The sequence below is a fragment of the Salmo salar genome, chromosome 18 (assembly GCF_965601325.2).
Source record: "Salmo salar chromosome 18, fSalSal1, whole genome shotgun sequence".
Taxonomy (NCBI): Eukaryota; Metazoa; Chordata; class Actinopteri; order Salmoniformes; family Salmonidae; genus Salmo; species Salmo salar.
Genome location: NC_138308.1, coordinates 46,254,492 through 46,272,500, shown reverse-complemented (window position 1 = coordinate 46,272,500; position 18,009 = coordinate 46,254,492). Strand labels below are relative to the sequence as shown.

At 46.4% G+C, this 18,009-nt stretch overlaps 1 protein-coding gene across 1 annotated transcript in view; it reads right to left on the bottom strand.

Moving 5' to 3' along the window:
- Nucleotides 1–4,238, bottom strand: part of LOC106577386 (uncharacterized) — a 13,887-nt gene extending 9,649 nt beyond the window's left edge. Inside the window, exon 1 of the mRNA XM_045701158.2 lies at nt 3,677–4,238. Coding sequence (XP_045557114.2) covers nt 3,677–4,238 — 562 coding nt within the window. The remainder of the gene's footprint in view (nt 1–3,676) is intronic.
- Between the last annotated feature and the right edge of the window lie 13,771 nt (nt 4,239–18,009).

The window sequence follows — 18,009 nt, the reverse complement described above, 5'->3', positions numbered from 1 at the left end:
GAGTTTGTGGGTAGTTGTTTCCTGTTTTGTGTCTGTGCACCTGACAGGACTGTTTAGTGTCGTTCATTGTTTTGTATACGTGTTTCTTTTGTTTTTCCTTCTTTTGATTTAATAAAGAAGATGAGTATACACGTTCCCGCTGCACCTTGGTCCAATCCTTATGACGCCCGTGACAAAACTACCCACCAACAAAGGACCAAGCAGCGGGGTAAGGAGCACGATGAAGAAGGATGGACATGGGCGGAGATGAGGATGAGCATATCCAGGGCTATGGAGGAGTTAAGGGAGCCTGAGAGGCAGCCCCAACAAAAATGTTTGGGGGGGGCACACGGGTAGTTTGGCTAGGCCAGGGTTGAGCCCACAGGCCGGTGTGCTCGGTGCCAGCGTCCCGCATTTGCCGGAGGGAAGCGGGCACCCAGCCAATACGGGTGGTGCCAGTCCTGCGCTCGAGCCCGCCAGTGCGCCTCCACGGCCCAGTGTATCCTGTTCCCGCTCCTCGCACTAGCCCTGAGGTGCGTGTCTCCAGTCTGGCGCCTCCAAAGTGTGCACCACGCACCAGGCCTCCAGTGCGTCAGCCCAGTCCAGCTCGTCCTGCTCCTGCTCCTCGCACTAGCCCTGTGGTACATGTCCCTAGTCTGACGCTTCCTAAGCCAGCCCCACGCATCAGGCCTTCAGTGCGCAGTCCCCGTCCAGAGCTTCCGGCAACAGTGCCTCGTCCAGAACTTCCGGCGACAGTGCCTCGTCCAGAGCGTCCGGCGACAGTGCCTCATCCAGAGCGTCCGGCGACAGTGCCTCGTCCAGAGTGTCCGGCGACAGTGCCTCGTCCAGAGTGTCCGGCGACAGTGCCTCGTCCAGAGTGTCCGGCGACAGTGCCTCGTCCAGAGTGTCCGGCGACAGTGCCTCGTCCAGGTGTCCGGCGACAGTGCCTCGTCCAGGGTGTCCGGCGACAGTGCCCTGTCCAGAGCTTCCGGCGACAGTGCCCCGTAGAGAGACGGCCCACAGTCCGGAACCGAGAGAGACGGCCCACAGTCCGTTACCGAGAGAGACGGCCCACAGTCCGGAACCGAGAGAGTCGCCCTACAGTCCGGAATCGGCGCAGCCAGAGTCGCCCTACAGTCTGGAATCGGCGCAGCCAGAGTCGCCCTTCAGTCCAGAGCTCCCAGAGACGCCCTTCAGCCCGAGGTCTCCAGCGACGTGCATCAGCCCGAGGTCTCCAGCGACGCACATCAGTCCGAGGTCTTCAGCGATGCGCCATAGCCCAGAGACTTCGGGAGGGGTAAAATTTAATAAGTATTTAGCAGGGGTGGACAGGTTAGGTTGGGGAGTAAGGCCGGAGCCTGAGCCACCTACGTGGTGGGAGGTTGGGGAGGGGGGGAGTGTAGCACGGGAACCGTCGGTGACGGTGGCCACCCTCCCTTCCCTCTCTTTAGTTAGGATACATATTTTTTGGGGGGGTTTTGGGGTTTATATTTTTTTTGGTGTTTATTTTTTTGTGAGGTGTATCCGGGTCTGCACCTTTGGGGGGGGTACTGTCACGTCCTGACCAGTATAAGGGGTTATTTGCTATTGTAGTTTGGTCAGGACGTGGCAGGGGGTGTTTCTTTAGAGGGTTTTGGGGTTTGTTGGGCTATGTTCTATGTTAGTGTATTTCTATGTTTATCTAGTATGTCTAGTTCTATGTTTAGTTAACCTGTTTGGGATAGGGGGCAGTATTTTCACAGCCGGATAAAAAACGTACCGATTTAATCTGGTTATTACTCCTGCCCAGAAACTAGAATATGCATATAATTAGTAGATTTGGATAGAAAACACCCTAAAGTTTCTAAAACTGTTTGAATGGTGTCTGTGAGTATAACAGAACTCATACGGCAGGCCAAAACCTGAGAAGATTCTATACAGGAAGTGCCCTCTCTGACCATTTCTTGTCCTTCTATAGCCTCTTTATGGAAATTAGAGGATCTCTGCTGTAACGTGACATTTTCTAAGGCTCCCATAGGCTCTCAAAAGGCGCCAGAACGTGGAATGATAACTCTGCAGTCTCTGGGCGAAAAACAGTAGGGGTTTTGGAGAGTGGTACTTCTGAGAACAATGGCACTAGAGCGCGCGTGCATGTGACGACTCCATTTTCTTCTTTTAGTGTTTGAATGGATACAACATCTCCCGGTTGGAATATTATCGCTATTTTACGAGAAAAATCGCATAAAAATTGATTTTAAACAGCGTTTGACATGCTTCGAAGTACGGTAATGGAATATTTTTTAAATCTTTGTCACGAAACGCACCGGCGCGTCACCCTTCGGATAGTGATTTGAACGCACGAACAAAACGGAGCTATTTGGATATAACTATGGATTATTTGGAACCAAAACAACATTGGGTGTTGAAGTAGAAGTCCTGGGAGTGCATTCTGACGAAGAACAGCAAAGGTAATCCAATTTTTCTTATAGTAAATCTGAGTTTGGTGAGTGCCAAACTTGGTGGGTGTCAAAATAGCTAGCCATGATGGCCGGGCTATCTACTCAGAATATTGCAAAATGTGCTTTCACCGAAAAGCTATTTTAAAATCTGACACCGCGATTGCATAAAGGAGTTCTGTATCTATAATTCTTAAAATATTTGTTATGTTTTTTGTCAACGTTTATCGTGAGTAATTTAGTAAATTCACCGGAAGTTTTCGGTGGGTATGCTAGTTCTGAACAAAACATGCTAATGTAAAAAGCTGGTTTTTGATATAAATATGAACTTGATTGAACAAAACATGCATGTATTGTTTAACATAATGTCCTAGGAGGGTCATATGATGAAGATCATCAAAGATTAGTGCTGCATTTAGCTGTGGTTTTGGTTTTTGTGACATATATGCTAGCTTGAAAAATGGGTGTGTGATTATTTCTGGCTTGGTACTCTCCTGACGTAATCTAATGTTTTGCTTTCGTTGTAAAGCCTTTTTGAAATCGGACAATGTGGTTAGATAAAGGAGAGTCTTGTCTTTAAAATGGTGTAAAATAGTCATATGTTTGAAAAATTGACGTTTTTGCATTTTTGAGGTATTTGTAATTCGCGCCACTCTATACCGTTGGATATTGGTGAGGCTTTCCGCTAGCGGAACATCTGTCCCTAACAGGTTAATGGGGTTGACCTTCAATTGGAAGCAGCTGCTCCTAGTTGCTTCTAATTGAAGGTCCTATTTAAGAGGGGTGTTTTTCTGTGGGATTTTGTGGGTAGTTGTCTCCTGTTTTGTGTCTGTGCACCTGACAGGACTGTTTAGTGTCGTTCGTTGTTTTGTATACGTGTTTCTTTTGTTTTTCCTTCTTTTGATTTAATAAAGAAGATGAGTATACACGTTCCCGCTGCACCTTGGTCCAATCCTTATGACGCCCGTGACACACATACACACACACAGAGACACAGCTGTACAGAGAAACTATATACTTAGACAATGTTCTAATACAGAGACTGGTACAGTCAGTCCAGTGGAGGCTGGTGGGAGGAGCTATAGGAGCATGGGCTCATTGTAACATCTGGAAACCACATGTTTGACTCTGTTCCATTTGTTCCATTCCAGCCTTTATAATGTCCTCCTACAGCTCCCCCCACCAGCCTCCACTGAGCCAGTCAGTCATATATAGTCATGTCCTATCAACAGCTCGGGGTACAGTGAGACAGTGACTCCTACCTTGGTGCTGGATGAGAGTGATAGCAGGAGGTTGGGGATGGTTGCTCCTGGCGTCTGCCTGGTTTGGATGTTGTGTTAGATCTCCCTCTCTCTCAGTCGCTCTTCCTTCTGGTCTGGAGGACTCTGTCTCTGGGGGACACATCTCCCTGTCCCTGCCTGCTGGTCCAGTACCTCTTCCCTCTGGTCTGGAGGACTCTGTCTCTGGGGGACACATCTCCCTGTCCCTGCCTGCTGGTCTAGAGGACTCTGTCTCTGGGGGACACATCTCCCTGTCCCTGCCTGCTGGTCTGGAGGACTCTGTCTCTGGGGGACACATCTCCCTGTCCCTGCCTGCTGGTCTGGAGGACTCTGTCTCTGGGGGACACATCTCCCTGTCCCTGCCTGCTGGTCTGGAGGACTCTGTCTCTGGGGGACACATCTCCCTGTCCCTGCCTGCTGGTCCAGCACTGATGGAAGAGCTAGAAGATACAGTGTTTAATCTGCTGTTGCTGGTAGCAGTGTCCTTCACCCAGTCCCTCACTGGGTCAATATTAGAATTCTGGGTCTGGTTGGGAAGTCCCATGCTCCAATGCCTGGGTCCAGCTTGTGTAACAGTAACAGTCTCTGGGCTCCAATGCCTGGGTCCAGCTTGTGTAACAGTTAGAGTCTCTGGGCTCCAATGCCTGGGTCCAGCTTGTATAACAGTTACAGTCTCTGGGCTCCAAGGCCTGGGTCCAGCTTGTGTAACAGTTACAGTCTCTGGGCTCCAATGCCTGGGTCCAGCTTGTGTAACAGTTACAGTCTCTGGGCTCCAATGCCTGGGTCCAGCTTGTGTAACAGTTAGAGTCTCTGGGCTCCAATGCCTGGGTCCAACTTGTGTAACAGTTACAGTCTCTGGGCTCAAATGCCTGGGTCCAGCTTGTGTAACAGTTACAGTCTCTGGGCTCCAATGCCTGGGTCCAACTTGTGTAACAGTTACAGTCTCTGGGTTCCAATGCCTGGGTCCAGCTTGTGTAACAGTTACAGTCTCTGGGCTCCAATGCCTGGGTCCAGCTTGTGTAACAGTTACAGTCTCTGGGCTCCAATGCCTGGGTCCAGCTTGTGTAACAGTTACAGTCTCTGGGCTCCAATGCCTGGGTGCAGCTTGTGTAACAGTTACAGTCTCTGGGCTCAAATGCCTGGGTCCAGCTTGTGTAACAGTACCAGTCTCTGGGACCGGCCATGGCTCTGTCGGGTCAGTGTGACCAAACACATTAGCATAGCAGCATACTGGTCTCCTGGCTCTATCCCGAGCCCATCTCTCTTCGCCTCCTCTCTCTCCACCAACCGTCTCTTTGGAAGAGGGAGAAGGGGGGTTGATGAGCAGCATCAGGGTAGACTTCTGTATTGGCTTCCCTCCACCTCTGCTTCCCTCTGGGTCCCTAAGGGCAACTGTAGTGGTTGAGGTGAACTTGTTAGGAGTCACGAACAGAGCAGAGTTGTGCCTGTCTATCCTGTCCATAGATGATTCTAGAAGGTACTGGGAGGGAGGGGTACTCTGGAGTGACTCCATAGAGTTCATGGGTGAATTCATGACTCCTTGTTGCCACGGGGAGTTGTGTTTGTATGCTGTGTAGCTGTGTGTGTACTCTGACGGCGTACTGCTGCTGTCCCCACCACTGGCATCCTGACCTGGGCTGTATACTCCCTCTGTGTAACTGTGTGTGTACTCTGACGGCGTACTGCTGCTGTCCCCACCACTGGCATCCTGTCCTGGGCTGTATACTCCCTCTGTGTAACTGTGTGTGTACTCTGACGGTGTACTGCTGCTGTCCCCACCACTGGCATCCTGACCTGGGCTGTAGCTCTCTCTGTGCTCTGTCACTTTTATGATGGTGGCTTTTCTCCTGTGAACCACTGTGCCCTGATCATTTGGTTGGTCACCTGACACAGATGAACCAGGGCTTTGCCTTCCGTTCAGTCGGTTGACAGGTTCAGAGTTCATCCTTCTGTGCTCGGTCACTTTCACTATGGTGGCGGTGGTCTTTCTCCTGAGGGTGACAGGGGTGGAGCTGGGGTCGTTGTCGATGGAGTGGTGATGATGGACCTGGTCCTGCTGGGTGACAGAGGTGCAGGTGGTGGAGAGTCTGGCCTGGTTTGTGTGGTAGCTCTGGGGTCTGGGGGTTTTATAGCCTGGGACCCTGGCTTCGTCAGAGTGGTAGCTCTGGAGACTGGGGGTTTTATAGCCTGGGACCCTGGCCTCGTCAGAGTGGTAACTCTGGGGGCTGGGGGCTTTATAGCCTGGGATCCTGGCTTCGTCAGAGTGGTAGCTCTGGGGCCTGGGGGTTTTATAGCCTGGGACCCTGGCCTCGTCAGAGTGGTAGCTCTGGGGCCTGGGGGTTTTATAGCCTGGGATCCTGGCTTCGTCAGAGTGGTAGCTCTGGGGCCTGGGGGTTTTATAGCCTGGGACCCTGGCCTCGTCAGAGTGGTAGCTCTGGGGGCTGGGGGCTTTATAGCCTGGGACCCTGGCCTCGTCAGAGTTGTAGCTCTGGGGCCTGGGGGTTTTATAGCCTGGGACCCTGGCCTCGTCAGAGTGGTAGCTCTGGGGTCTGGGGGCTCTAGATCCAGGGAGGCTTGCCGTCCTGGAGATCTTCTTGGAGGCGATAGTGATGGAGGAGAAGGCTGGTTTAGTTGTCTTCAGGACCATGGTAGTACCTGTAGTGGTCCCAGGGGTCGGGGGTGATACTACCCCAGCAGGAGAAGGTTGTGGAAGACTACTTGTTCTTTTGTGTAGAGAGGTTGCTCTGTAAGGCTCTGAGCTGGTTCTATAAGGAGTTAACTCAGCGTGTGAGGGTTTCTGTTGGACGCTGTTTGTCCTACATAGAGGATTGTTGCTCCTGTACGCTGCAGATTTGGTTCCAGAGGGGGTAACCTCAGTGTGTGAAGGCTGTTGGTTGTTGCTGGTTGTCCTGTGTAGAGGGCTCATCTTGGCAGGCTCAGAGTTATTGTTAGCCCCAGGGAGGGTGTTGGTAGACTGGGTAGGAGTCCCACTACCACTGAGGTGTGATGTCCTGTTAGCCCAACTTCTCCTCTGATCCTGCCAACCTAAAGACCTGTTGTCCCTCTCCCTTGGTACTGAGCTTTCCTTGCCTGAGACCTGTGGGAAAGGAGAAGAAGAGAGAGAAGAAGAAGAAGGAGAAGAGAGAAGAGATAAGGGAGAAGAAGAAGAGAAGGATAACAATAATGTAGATTAGGCAACTTCATAATGTTTTAGATAAACCACTACCTGTTTCAGGTGTCTTCATAATGTGTTAGTTAAACCACTATCTGTTTCAGGTGTCTTCATAATGTGTTAGATAAACCACTATCTGTTTCAGGTGTCTTCATAATGTGTTAGATAAACCACTATCTGTATCAGGTGTCTTCATAATGTGTTAGTTAAACCACTACCTGTTTCAGGTGTCTTCATAATGTGTTAGATAAACCACTATCTGTTTCAGGTGTCTTCATAATGTGTTAGTTAAACCACTACCTGTTTCAGGTGTCTTCATAATGTGTTAGTTAAACCACTATCTGTTTCAGGTGTCTTCATAATGTGTTAGTTAAACCACTACCTGTTTCAGGTGTCTTCATAATGTGTTAGTTAAACCACTATCTGTATCAGGTGTCTTCATAATGTGTTAGTTAAACCACTATCTGTTTCAGGTGTCTTCATAATGTGTTAGTTAAACCACTACCTGTTTCAGGTGTCTTCATAATGTGTTAGTTAAACCACTACCTGTTTCAGGTGTCTTCATAATGTGTTAGTTAAACCACTACCTGTTTCAGGTGTCTTCATAATGTGTTAGTTAAACCACTACCTGTTTCAGGTGTCTTCATAATGTGTTAGTTAAACCACTACCTGTTTCAGGTGTCTTCATAATGTGTTAGTTAAACCACTACCTGTTTCAGGTGTCTTCATAATGTGTTAGATAAACCACTACCTGTTTCAGGTGTCTTCATAATGTGTTAGTTAAACCACTACCTGTTTCAGGTGTCTTCATAATGTGTTAGATAAACCACTATCTGTTTCAGGTGTCTTCATAATGTGTTAGTTAAACCACTACCTGTATCAGGTGTCTTCATAATGTGTTAGTTAAACCACTACCTGTTTCAGGTGTCTTCATAATGTGTTAGTTAAACCACTATCTGTTTCAGGTGTCTTCATAATGTGTTAGTTAAACCACTATCTGTTTCAGGTGTCTTCATAATGTGTTAGTTAAACCACTACCTGTTTCAGGTGTCTTCATAATGTGTTAGTTAAACCACCACCTGTTTCAGGTGTCTTCATAATGTGTTAGTTAAACCACTACCTGTTTCAGGTGTCTTCATAATGTGTTAGTTAAACCACTATCTGTTTCAGGTGTCTTCATAATGTGTTAGTTAAACCACTACCTGTTTCAGGTGTCTTCATAATGTGTTAGTTAAACCACTACCTGTTTCAGGTGTCTTCATAATGTGTTAGTTAAACCACTACCTGTTTCAGGTGTCTTCATAATGTGTTAGTTAAACCACTACCTGTTTCAGGTGTCTTCATAATGTGTTAGTTAAACCACTACCTGTTTCAGGTGTCTTCATAATGTGTTAGTTAAACCACCTGTTTCAGGTGTCTTCATAATGTGTTAGTTAAACCACTACCTGTTTCAGGTGTCTTCATAATGTGTTAGTTAAACCACTACCTGTTTCAGGTGTCTTCATAATGTGTTAGTTAAACCACTACCTGTTTCAGGTGTCTTCATAATGTGTTAGTTAAACCACTATCTGTTTCAGGTGTCTTCATAATGTGTTAGTTAAACCACTACCTGTTTCAGGTGTCTTCATAATGTGTTAGTTAAACCACCACCTGTTTCAGGTGTCTTCATAATGTGTTAGTTAAACCACTACCTGTTTCAGGTGTCTTCATAATGTGTTAGTTAAACCACTATCTGTTTCAGGTGTCTTCATAATGTGTTAGTTAAACCACTACCTGTTTCAGGTGTCTTCATAATGTGTTAGATAAACCACTATCTGTTTCAGGTGTCTTCATAATGTGTTAGTTAAACCACTATCTGTTTCAGGTGTCTTCATAATGTGTTAGATAAACCACTACCTGTTTCAGGTGTCTTCATAATGTGTTAGTTAAACCACTACCTGTTTCAGGTGTCTTCATAATGTGTTAGTTAAACCACTACCTGTTTCAGGTGTCTTCATAATGTGTTAGTTAAACCACTACCTGTTTCAGGTGTCTTCATAATGTGTTAGTTAAACCACTACCTGTTTCAGGTGTCTTCATAATGTGTTAGTTAAACCACTATCTGTATCAGGTGTCTTCATAATGTGTTAGTTAAACCACTACCTGTTTCAGGTGTCTTCATAATGTGTTAGTTAAACCACTATCTGTTTCAGGTGTCTTCATAATGTGTTAGTTAAACCACTACCTGTTTCAGGTGTCTTCATAATGTGTTAGTTAAACCACTACCTGTTTCAGGTGTCTTCATAATGTGTTAGTTAAACCACTACCTGTTTCAGGTGTCTTCATAATGTGTTAGTTAAACCACTACCTGTTTCAGGTGTCTTCATAATGTGTTAGTTAAACCACTATCTGTATCAGGTGTCTTCATAATGTGTTAGTTAAACCACTACCTGTTTCAGGTGTCTTCATAATGTGTTAGATAAACCACTACCTGTTTCAGGTGTCTTCATAATGTGTTAGTTAAACCACTACCTGTTTCAGGTGTCTTCATAATGTGTTAGTTAAACCACTACCTGTTTCAGGTGTCTTCATAATGTGTTAGTTAAACCACTACCTGTTTCAGGTGTCTTCATAATGTGTTAGTTAAACCACCTGTTTCAGGTGTCTTCATAATGTGTTAGTTAAACCACTACCTGTTTCAGGTGTCTTCATAATGTGTTAGTTAAACCACTACCTGTTTCAGGTGTCTTCATAATGTGTTAGTTAAACCACTACCTGTTTCAGGTGTCTTCATAATGTGTTAGTTAAACCACTATCTGTATCAGGTGTCTTCATAATGTGTTAGTTAAACCACTACCTGTTTCAGGTGTCTTCATAATGTGTTAGTTAAACCACTATCTGTTTCAGGTGTCTTCATAATGTGTTAGTTAAACCACCTGTTTCAGGTGTCTTCATAATGTGTTAGTTAAACCACTACCTGTTTCAGGTGTCTTCATAATGTGTTAGTTAAACCACTACCTGTTTCAGGTGTCTTCATAATGTGTTAGTTAAACCACTACCTGTTTCAGGTGTCTTCATAATGTGTTAGTTAAACCACTATCTGTATCAGGTGTCTTCATAATGTGTTAGTTAAACCACTACCTGTTTCAGGTGTCTTCATAATGTGTTAGTTAAACCACTATCTGTATCAGGTGTCTTCATAATGTGTTAGTTAAACCACTACCTGTTTCAGGTGTCTTCATAATGTGTTAGTTAAACCACTACCTGTTTCAGGTGTCTTCATAATGTGTTAGTTAAACCACTACCTGTTTCAGGTGTCTTCATAATGTGTTAGTTAAACCACTACCTGTTTCAGGTGTCTTCATAATGTGTTAGATAAACCACTACCTGTTTCAGGTGTCTTCATAATGTGTTAGTTAAACCACTACCTGTTTCAGGTGTCTTCATAATGTGTTAGTTAAACCACTACCTGTTTCAGGTGTCTTCATAATGTGTTAGTTAAACCACTACCTGTTTCAGGTGTCTTCATAATGTGTTAGTTAAACCACCTGTTTCAGGTGTCTTCATAATGTGTTAGTTAAACCACTACCTGTTTCAGGTGTCTTCATAATGTGTTAGTTAAACCACTACCTGTTTCAGGTGTCTTCATAATGTGTTAGTTAAACCACTACCTGTTTCAGGTGTCTTCATAATGTGTTAGATAAACCACTACCTGTTTCAGGTGTCTTCATAATGTGTTAGTTAAACCACTACCTGTTTCAGGTGTCTTCATAATGTGTTAGATAAACCACTACCTGTTTCAGGTGTCTTCATAATGTGTTAGATAAACCACTACCTGTTTCAGGTGTCTTCATAATGTGTTAGTTAAACCACTATCTGTTTCAGGTGTCTTCATAATGTGTTAGATAAACCACTATCTGTTTCAGGTGTCTTCATAATGTGTTAGTTAAACCACTACCTGTTTCCGGTATCTTCATAATGTGTTAGTTTATCTGAAACAGGAGGGTTCACTCATCATAATTATATAATGTTATGTTGTACCAACAAAAACGTTGTTGTTGTTGTGGTGGTTGTTGTGGTGGTTGTGGTGGTTGTTGTTTTTGTTGTTGTGGTTGTGGTTGTTGAGATTGTTGAGGTTGTGGTTGTGGTTGGGGTTGGGGTTGTTGTGGTTGTTGTGGTTGTTGTTTTGGTGGTTGTTTTTGTTGTTGTTGTTGTTGTTGTTGTTGTGGTTGTTGTTGTGGTTGTGGTGGTTGTTGTTTTTGTTGTTGTGGTTGTGGTTGTTGAGATTGTTGAGGTTGTGGTTGTGGTTGGGGTTGGGGTTGTTGTGGTTGTTGTGGTTGTTGTTTTGGTGGTTGTTTTTGTTGTTGTTGTTGTTGTTGTGGTTGTTGTTGTGGTTGTTGTGGTTGTTGTTTTGGTGGTTGTTTTTGTTGTTGTTGTGGTAGTTGTTGTTGTGGTTGTTGTTGTTGTTGTGGTGGTTGTTGTGGTTGTTGCTGTTGTGGTTGTTGTTGTTGTTGTGGTTGTTGTGGTTGTTGTTGTTGTGGTTGTTGTTATGGTGGTGGTTGTTGTTGTTGTGGTTGTTGTTGTTGTTGTTGTTGAAAGCCAACTCTGCCTTTCAGTGATAACTTAAGCTTGCTGTTTGTACTGTTATCATATGACAGCCTCTCCGCATGCTCAACAATGGCTGATTGCTTTCTCTTGTCTTACTAACTTGGGGCATTTTATGTGGCACAATAACTGTGTGTGTCAGTGGTTAGTACCTAAGGCTTCTTCTTATTTGGCTGTCATATGATTGTCTCTCCCCATGCTTAACAACAGCCACAGCAGCAAACAGAGCCAGCAGACAGCAAGCACAGCCAGCAGACAGGAAGCAGAGCCAGCACACAGCAAGCAGAGCCAGCAGACAGCAAACAGAGCCAGCAGACAGGAAGCAGAGCCAGCAGAAGGGAAGCAGAGCCAGCACACAGCAAGCAGAGCCAGCACACAGCAAGCAGAGCCAGCACAAACCAAGCAGAGTCAGCAGACAGCAAACAGAGCCAGCTCACAGGAAGCAGAGCCAGCACACAGGAAGCAGAGCCAGCAGACAGGAAGCAGAGCCAGCACACAGCAGGGCTAAAAGCCCATCCCCTCTTCGGATGTAACAATGAGCCACTAGCTATCTTGAACACAACTGTTGAAGCCGAGGATCTTTAGAAACATGTCCAAGCCGGAGGGCTAAGAAAACAGTCCTGCATTCCAGACAGACAGAGTCAGAGGGTGTTTGTCATGTGGTGTATTGAGGCCCTGCGATAGCATCCGGTCTATGATACCTCTTCAAATAGTATCTTTATTAATCCCACAGCACAGCCTTTACACAAACTACAGCCTGGGGTGGTCTAGTGGTTACTGGCTCTGCCTTCAGAACAGATACATGCCAGGTTTGAATCCAACACACACCTTTCTAATGTGTCCTCTCTCCTTCATTTCCCATCTCTCTTCACTGCCTCTGGGGTGTTAGAACAGACAATGGACAACACAGTATCCATTATCTGTACTGTATGTATACCCTTAAAGACATGTCCCAGATCAGTTACCTGGTGCTGAGTACTGAGAGAAGGAGCCTGATCAGTTACCTGGTGTTGAGTACTGGGAGAAGGAGCCTGATCAGTTACCTGGTGTTGAGTACTGGGAGAAGGAGCCTGGTCAGTTACCTGGTGTTGAGTACTGGGAGAAGGAGCCTGATCAGTTACCTGGTGTTGAGTACTGGGAGAAGGAGCCTGATCAGTTACCTGGTGTTGAGTACTGGGAGAAGGAGCCTGATCAGTTACCTGGTGTTGAGTACTGGGAGAAGGAGCCTGATCAGTTACCTGGTGTTGAGTACTGGGAGAAGGAGCCTGATCAGTTACCTGGTGTTGAGTACTGGGAGAAGGAGCCTGATCAGTTACCTGGTGTTGAGTACTGGGAGAAGGAGCCTGATCAGTTACCTGGTGTTGAGTACTGGGAGAAGGAGCCTGATCAGTTACCTGGTGTTGAGTACTGAGAGAAGGAGCCTGATCAGTTACCTGGTGTTGAGTACTGGGAGAAGGAGCCTGATCAGTTACCTGGTGTTGAGTACTGGGAGAAGGAGCCTGATCAGTTACCTGGTGTTGAGTACTGAGAGAAGGAGCCTGATCAGTTACCTGGTGTTGAGTACTGGGAGAAGGAGCCTGATCAGTTACCTGGTGTTGAGTACTGGGAGAAGGAGCCTGATCAGTTACCTGGTGTTGAGTACTGGGAGAAGGAGCCTGATCAGTTACCTGGTGTTGAGTACTGGGAGAAGGAGCCTGGTCAGTTACCTGGTATTGAGTACTGGGAGAAGGAACCTGATCAGTTACCTGGTGTTGAGTACTGGGAGAAGGAGCCTGGTCAGTTACCTGGCGGTGAGTACTGGGAGAAGGAGCCTGATCAGTTACCTGGTGTTGAGTACTGGGAGAAGGAGCCTGATCAGTTACCTGGTGTTGAGTACTGGGAGAAGGAGCCTGATCAGTTACCTGGTGTTGAGTACTGGGAGAAGGAGCCTGATCAGTTACCTGGTATTGAGTACTGGGAGAAGGAGCCTGATCAGTTACCTGGTATTGAGTACTGGGAGAAGGAGCCTGATCAGTTACCTGGCGGTGAGTACTGGGAGAAGGAGCCTGGTCAGTTACCTGGTGTTGAGTACTGGGAGAAGGAGCCTGATCAGTTACCTGGTGTTGAGTACTGGCAGAAGGAGCCTGATCAGTTACCTGGTGTTGAGTACTGGGAGAAGGAGCCTGGTCAGTTACCTGGTGTTGAGTACTGGGAGAAGAAGCCTGATCAGTTACCTGGTGTTGAGACCTGGGAGAAGGAGCCTGGTCAGTTACCTGGTGTTGAGTACTGGGAGAAGGATCCTGATCAGTTACCTGGTGTTGAGTACTGGGAGAAGGATCCTGATCAGTTACCTGGTGTTGAGTACTGGGAGAAGGAGCCTGATCAGTAACCTGGTGGTGAGTACTGGGAGAAGGAGCCTGATCAGTTACCTGGTATTGAGTACTGGGAGAAGGAGCCTGATCAGTTACCTGGTGGTGAGTACTGGGAGAAGGAGCCTGATCAGTTACCTGGTGTTGAGTACTGGGAGAAGGAGCCTGATCAGTTACCTGGTGTTCAGTACTGGGAGAAGGAGCCTGATCAGTTACCTGGTATTGAGTACTGGGAGAAGGAGCCTGATCAGTTACCTGGTATTGAGTACTGGGAGAAGGAGCCTGATCAGTTACCTGGCGGTGAGTACTGGGAGAAGGAGCCTTGTCAGTTACCTGGTGTTGAGTACTGGGAGAAGGAGCCTGATCAGTTACCTGGTGTTGAGTACTGGGAGAAGGAGCCTGATCAGTTACCTGGTGTTGAGTACTGGGAGAAGGAGCCTGGTCAGTTACCTGGTGTTGAGTACTGGGAGAAGGAGCCTGATCAGTTACCTGGTGTTGAGTACTGGGAGAAGGAGCCTGATCAGTTACCTGGTGTTGAGTACTGGGAGAAGGAGCCTGATCAGTAACCTGGTGGTGAGTACTGGGAGAAGGAGCCTGATCAGTTACCTGGCGGTGAGTACTGGGAGAAGGAGCCTGATCAGTTACCTGGTGTTGAGTACTGGGAGAAGGAGCCTGAACAGTAACCTGGTGGTGAGTACTGGGAGAAGGAGCCTGATCAGTTACCTGGTGTTGAGTACTGGGAGAAGGAGCCTGGTCAGTTACCTGGTGTTGAGTACTGGGAGAAGGAGCCTGGTCAGTTACCTGGTATTGAGTACTGGGAGAAGGAGCCTGATCAGTTACCTGGTGGTGAGTACTGGGAGAAGGAGCCTGGTCAGTTACCTGGTGTTGAGTACTGGGAGAAGGAGCCTGGTCAGTTACCTGGTGTTGAGTACTGGGAGAAGGAGCCTGATCAGTAACCTGGTGGTGAGTACTGGGAGAAGGAGCCTGATCAGTTACCTGGTATTGAGTACTGGGAGAAGGAGCCTGATCAGTTACCTGGTGGTGAGTACTGGGAGAAGGAGCCTGATCAGTTACCTGGTGTTGAGTACTGGGAGAAGGAGCCTGATCAGTTACCTGGTGTTCAGTACTGGGAGAAGGAGCCTGATCAGTTACCTGGTATTGAGTACTGGGAGAAGGAGCCTGATCAGTTACCTGGTATTGAGTACTGGGAGAAGGAGCCTGATCAGTTACCTGGCGGTGAGTACTGGGAGAAGGAGCCTGGTCAGTTACCTGGTGTTGAGTACTGGGAGAAGGAGCCTGGTCAGTTACCTGGTATTGAGTACTGGGAGAAGGAGCCTGATCAGTTACCTGGTGGTGAGTACTGGGAGAAGGAGCCTGGTCAGGAAGCCACCTCGTTCTGAGCCCCACAGTGTTAATGCTGGGTTGACTCCACTCCACTTTCTCCACCTCTCCCTCTGTGTGTCAAGAAACAATAACTTAATCAGAAGGTTGCATGTTTATATCACGTCGGGGTCATGTCATTTTAGGGGCGGCAGGTAGCCTAGTGGTTAGAGTGGAGGGGCGGCAGGTAGCCTAGTGGTTAGAGTGGAGGGGCGGCAGGTAGCCTAGTGGTTAGAGCGTTGGGCCAGTAACCAAAAGGTTGCTGGATTGAATCCCCAGAGCTGACATGGTAAAAGTTTGTTATTCTGCCCCTGAACAAGACAGTTAACCCACTGTTCCCCGTTAGGCCGTCATTATAAATAAGAATTTGTTCTTAACTGACTTGCCTAGTTAAATAAAAGGTTGTGACTCACTGTGACTCATAAACACACCTTGACATTACTCTGCTGACGTTATTAATAAAGGATGTTGGCGTTGTAGAGCGATGAGGTGGATCTTTCACCACCACCACCCTCTTCAGCGTCGAGTCATGACAACATGGGTTCATACACACACTGACGGAAACCCGGATTGGCTGGGTCTCAACTTACTGATGATGTCACCACTCGTGATGGGACGGTTAGGAAGTCAGTATAACAGGAAAACACAACAACAACAAAACGGGTTGTCACTAGTAACCACCAATGATGTACACCATAAACCCTGGGATTGAAACACCTGAAACCCCACCTCTTTAAGGAATATCTGGGATAGGATAAAGTAATCCCCCCCCTCCAAAAGATATAGATGTACTATTGTAAAGTGGTTATTCCACTGGATATCATAAGTTGAATGCACCAATGTGTAAGTCGCTCTGGATAAGAGCGTCTGCTAAATGACGTAAATGTAAATGTGATTGCTGATGCTATGTATTGGCCAACGGGCGGCCATATTGGCTGTCCTCAGAAGAAGCTGCCCTTCATAGGAATGAATGGAATTATACAGTATTTCAACAACAACAAAAAAATCAAGGACAAAATTACATGTATTTAAGTAACATAAGAACTTACAAAAAAAGTATTATATATTAATATATTATTTGATTTAGAATGTTTATGTTTAGCTGACATGGTATAATTTAAAAGTATTAAAACCTCTAATAGTATAAGCCTGGGGAGTGGGTGGCAAATGTTGAGTTTGGCCATTACCTACCATAGCCCATAGAAACGCATTGAATAACACATTCATCAATGACAAAAAAAGACAGTCAAAATATAAATCATAAGGAATAAGGTTTTGAAGTGTCTGTCCTAAATTTAGGAGATATAAGAAAACCCAGGAAATAATATTAATATATTTGGACACGTATTAACACCTTGATTTGTTGGCACAAAACTACCTCCATACCTCCATTCATTTTATAAACTGGTTCCGGATTACCTTCAGACGAGGCCCGTGTTTAAACTGGTACCCGGATTACCTTCAGACGAGGCCCGTGTTTAAACTGGTACCCGGATTACCTTCAGACGAGGCCCGTGTTTAAACTGGTACCCGGATTACCTTCAGACGAGGCCCGTGTTTAACCTGGTACCCGGATTACCTTCAGACGAGGCCCGTGTTTAAACTGGTACCCCGGATTACCTTCAGACGAGGCCTGTGTTTTAACTGGTACCCGGATTACCTTCAGACGAGGCCCGTGTTTAACCTGGTACCCGGATTACCTTCAGACGAGGCCCGTGTTTAAACTGGTATCGGATTACCTTCAGACGAGGCCCGTGTTTAAGCTGGTACCCGGATTACCTTCAGACGAGGCCCGTGTTTAAACCTGGTACCGGATTACCTTCAGACGAGGCCCGTGTTTAAACCTGGTACCGGATTACCTTCAGACGAGGCCCGTGTTTAAACGGGCCGACATCGGGAGGATGCAGTGGATTGAAACACAGCCCATACAAAAAAACAGACATCTCTAGCTTTCAACCGATATGCCCAAGCCATGGAGGGAGGGAGAGAGGGAGAGAAAGGTGGGAGAGAGAAAGAGAAACAGAGAGAGATAGAGAGAGAGAGAAAGAGAAACAGAGAGAGAGAGAAGCAGAGAGAGAGAGAGAGAGAGAGACAGAGAGAAACAGAGAGAGAAGCAGAGAGAGAGAGAGAGAGAGAGAGACAGAGGCAGAGAGAGAGAGAGAGAGAGAGAGAGAGAGAGGCAGAGAGAGAGACAGAGAGAGGCAGAGAGAGAGAGACAGAGAGAGAAACAGAGAGAGAGAGAGAGAAGCAGAGAGAGAGAGAGACAGAGAGAGAGAGAGAGACAGAGAGAGGCAGAGAGAGAGAGAGAGACAGAGAGAGGCAGAGAGAGAGAGAAAGAGAGAGAGACACACAGACTAAACTTCTCGATCAAATAGTAAAACAGTCACTTTTGCAGGTGGGTGAAATGAGCCAATTATCTCAACACATCACAACCAAGCATGTGGATTGTCTCAAGTATCATTGATGACCATTCACGAAAAAAAGGCAGCGTCTGTTCACAATAAACTAGGTTAAAGTCTAAAGAGTCAATTCTATTAGTAAAACACAAGGTCTGATAATTATTCACATCACACAATGGTGAACATTGTTTCTATTGATACATTCTGGAGATGTCTTCATGACCCATGATGTGTCTCTCTCACATGAGATGTCTTCATGATGCTGGGTGATGGGTCTCTTGTCACGTCCTGACCATAGTAAGATGTGATTTTCTATGGTAGAGTAGGTCAGGGCGTGACATGGGGGTGTTTTGTGCTTTTCTATGTTTTCTATTTCTATGTTTAAGTTCTAGTTTTTCAATTTCTATGTTGTTGTTTTTTGGGGTTGATCTC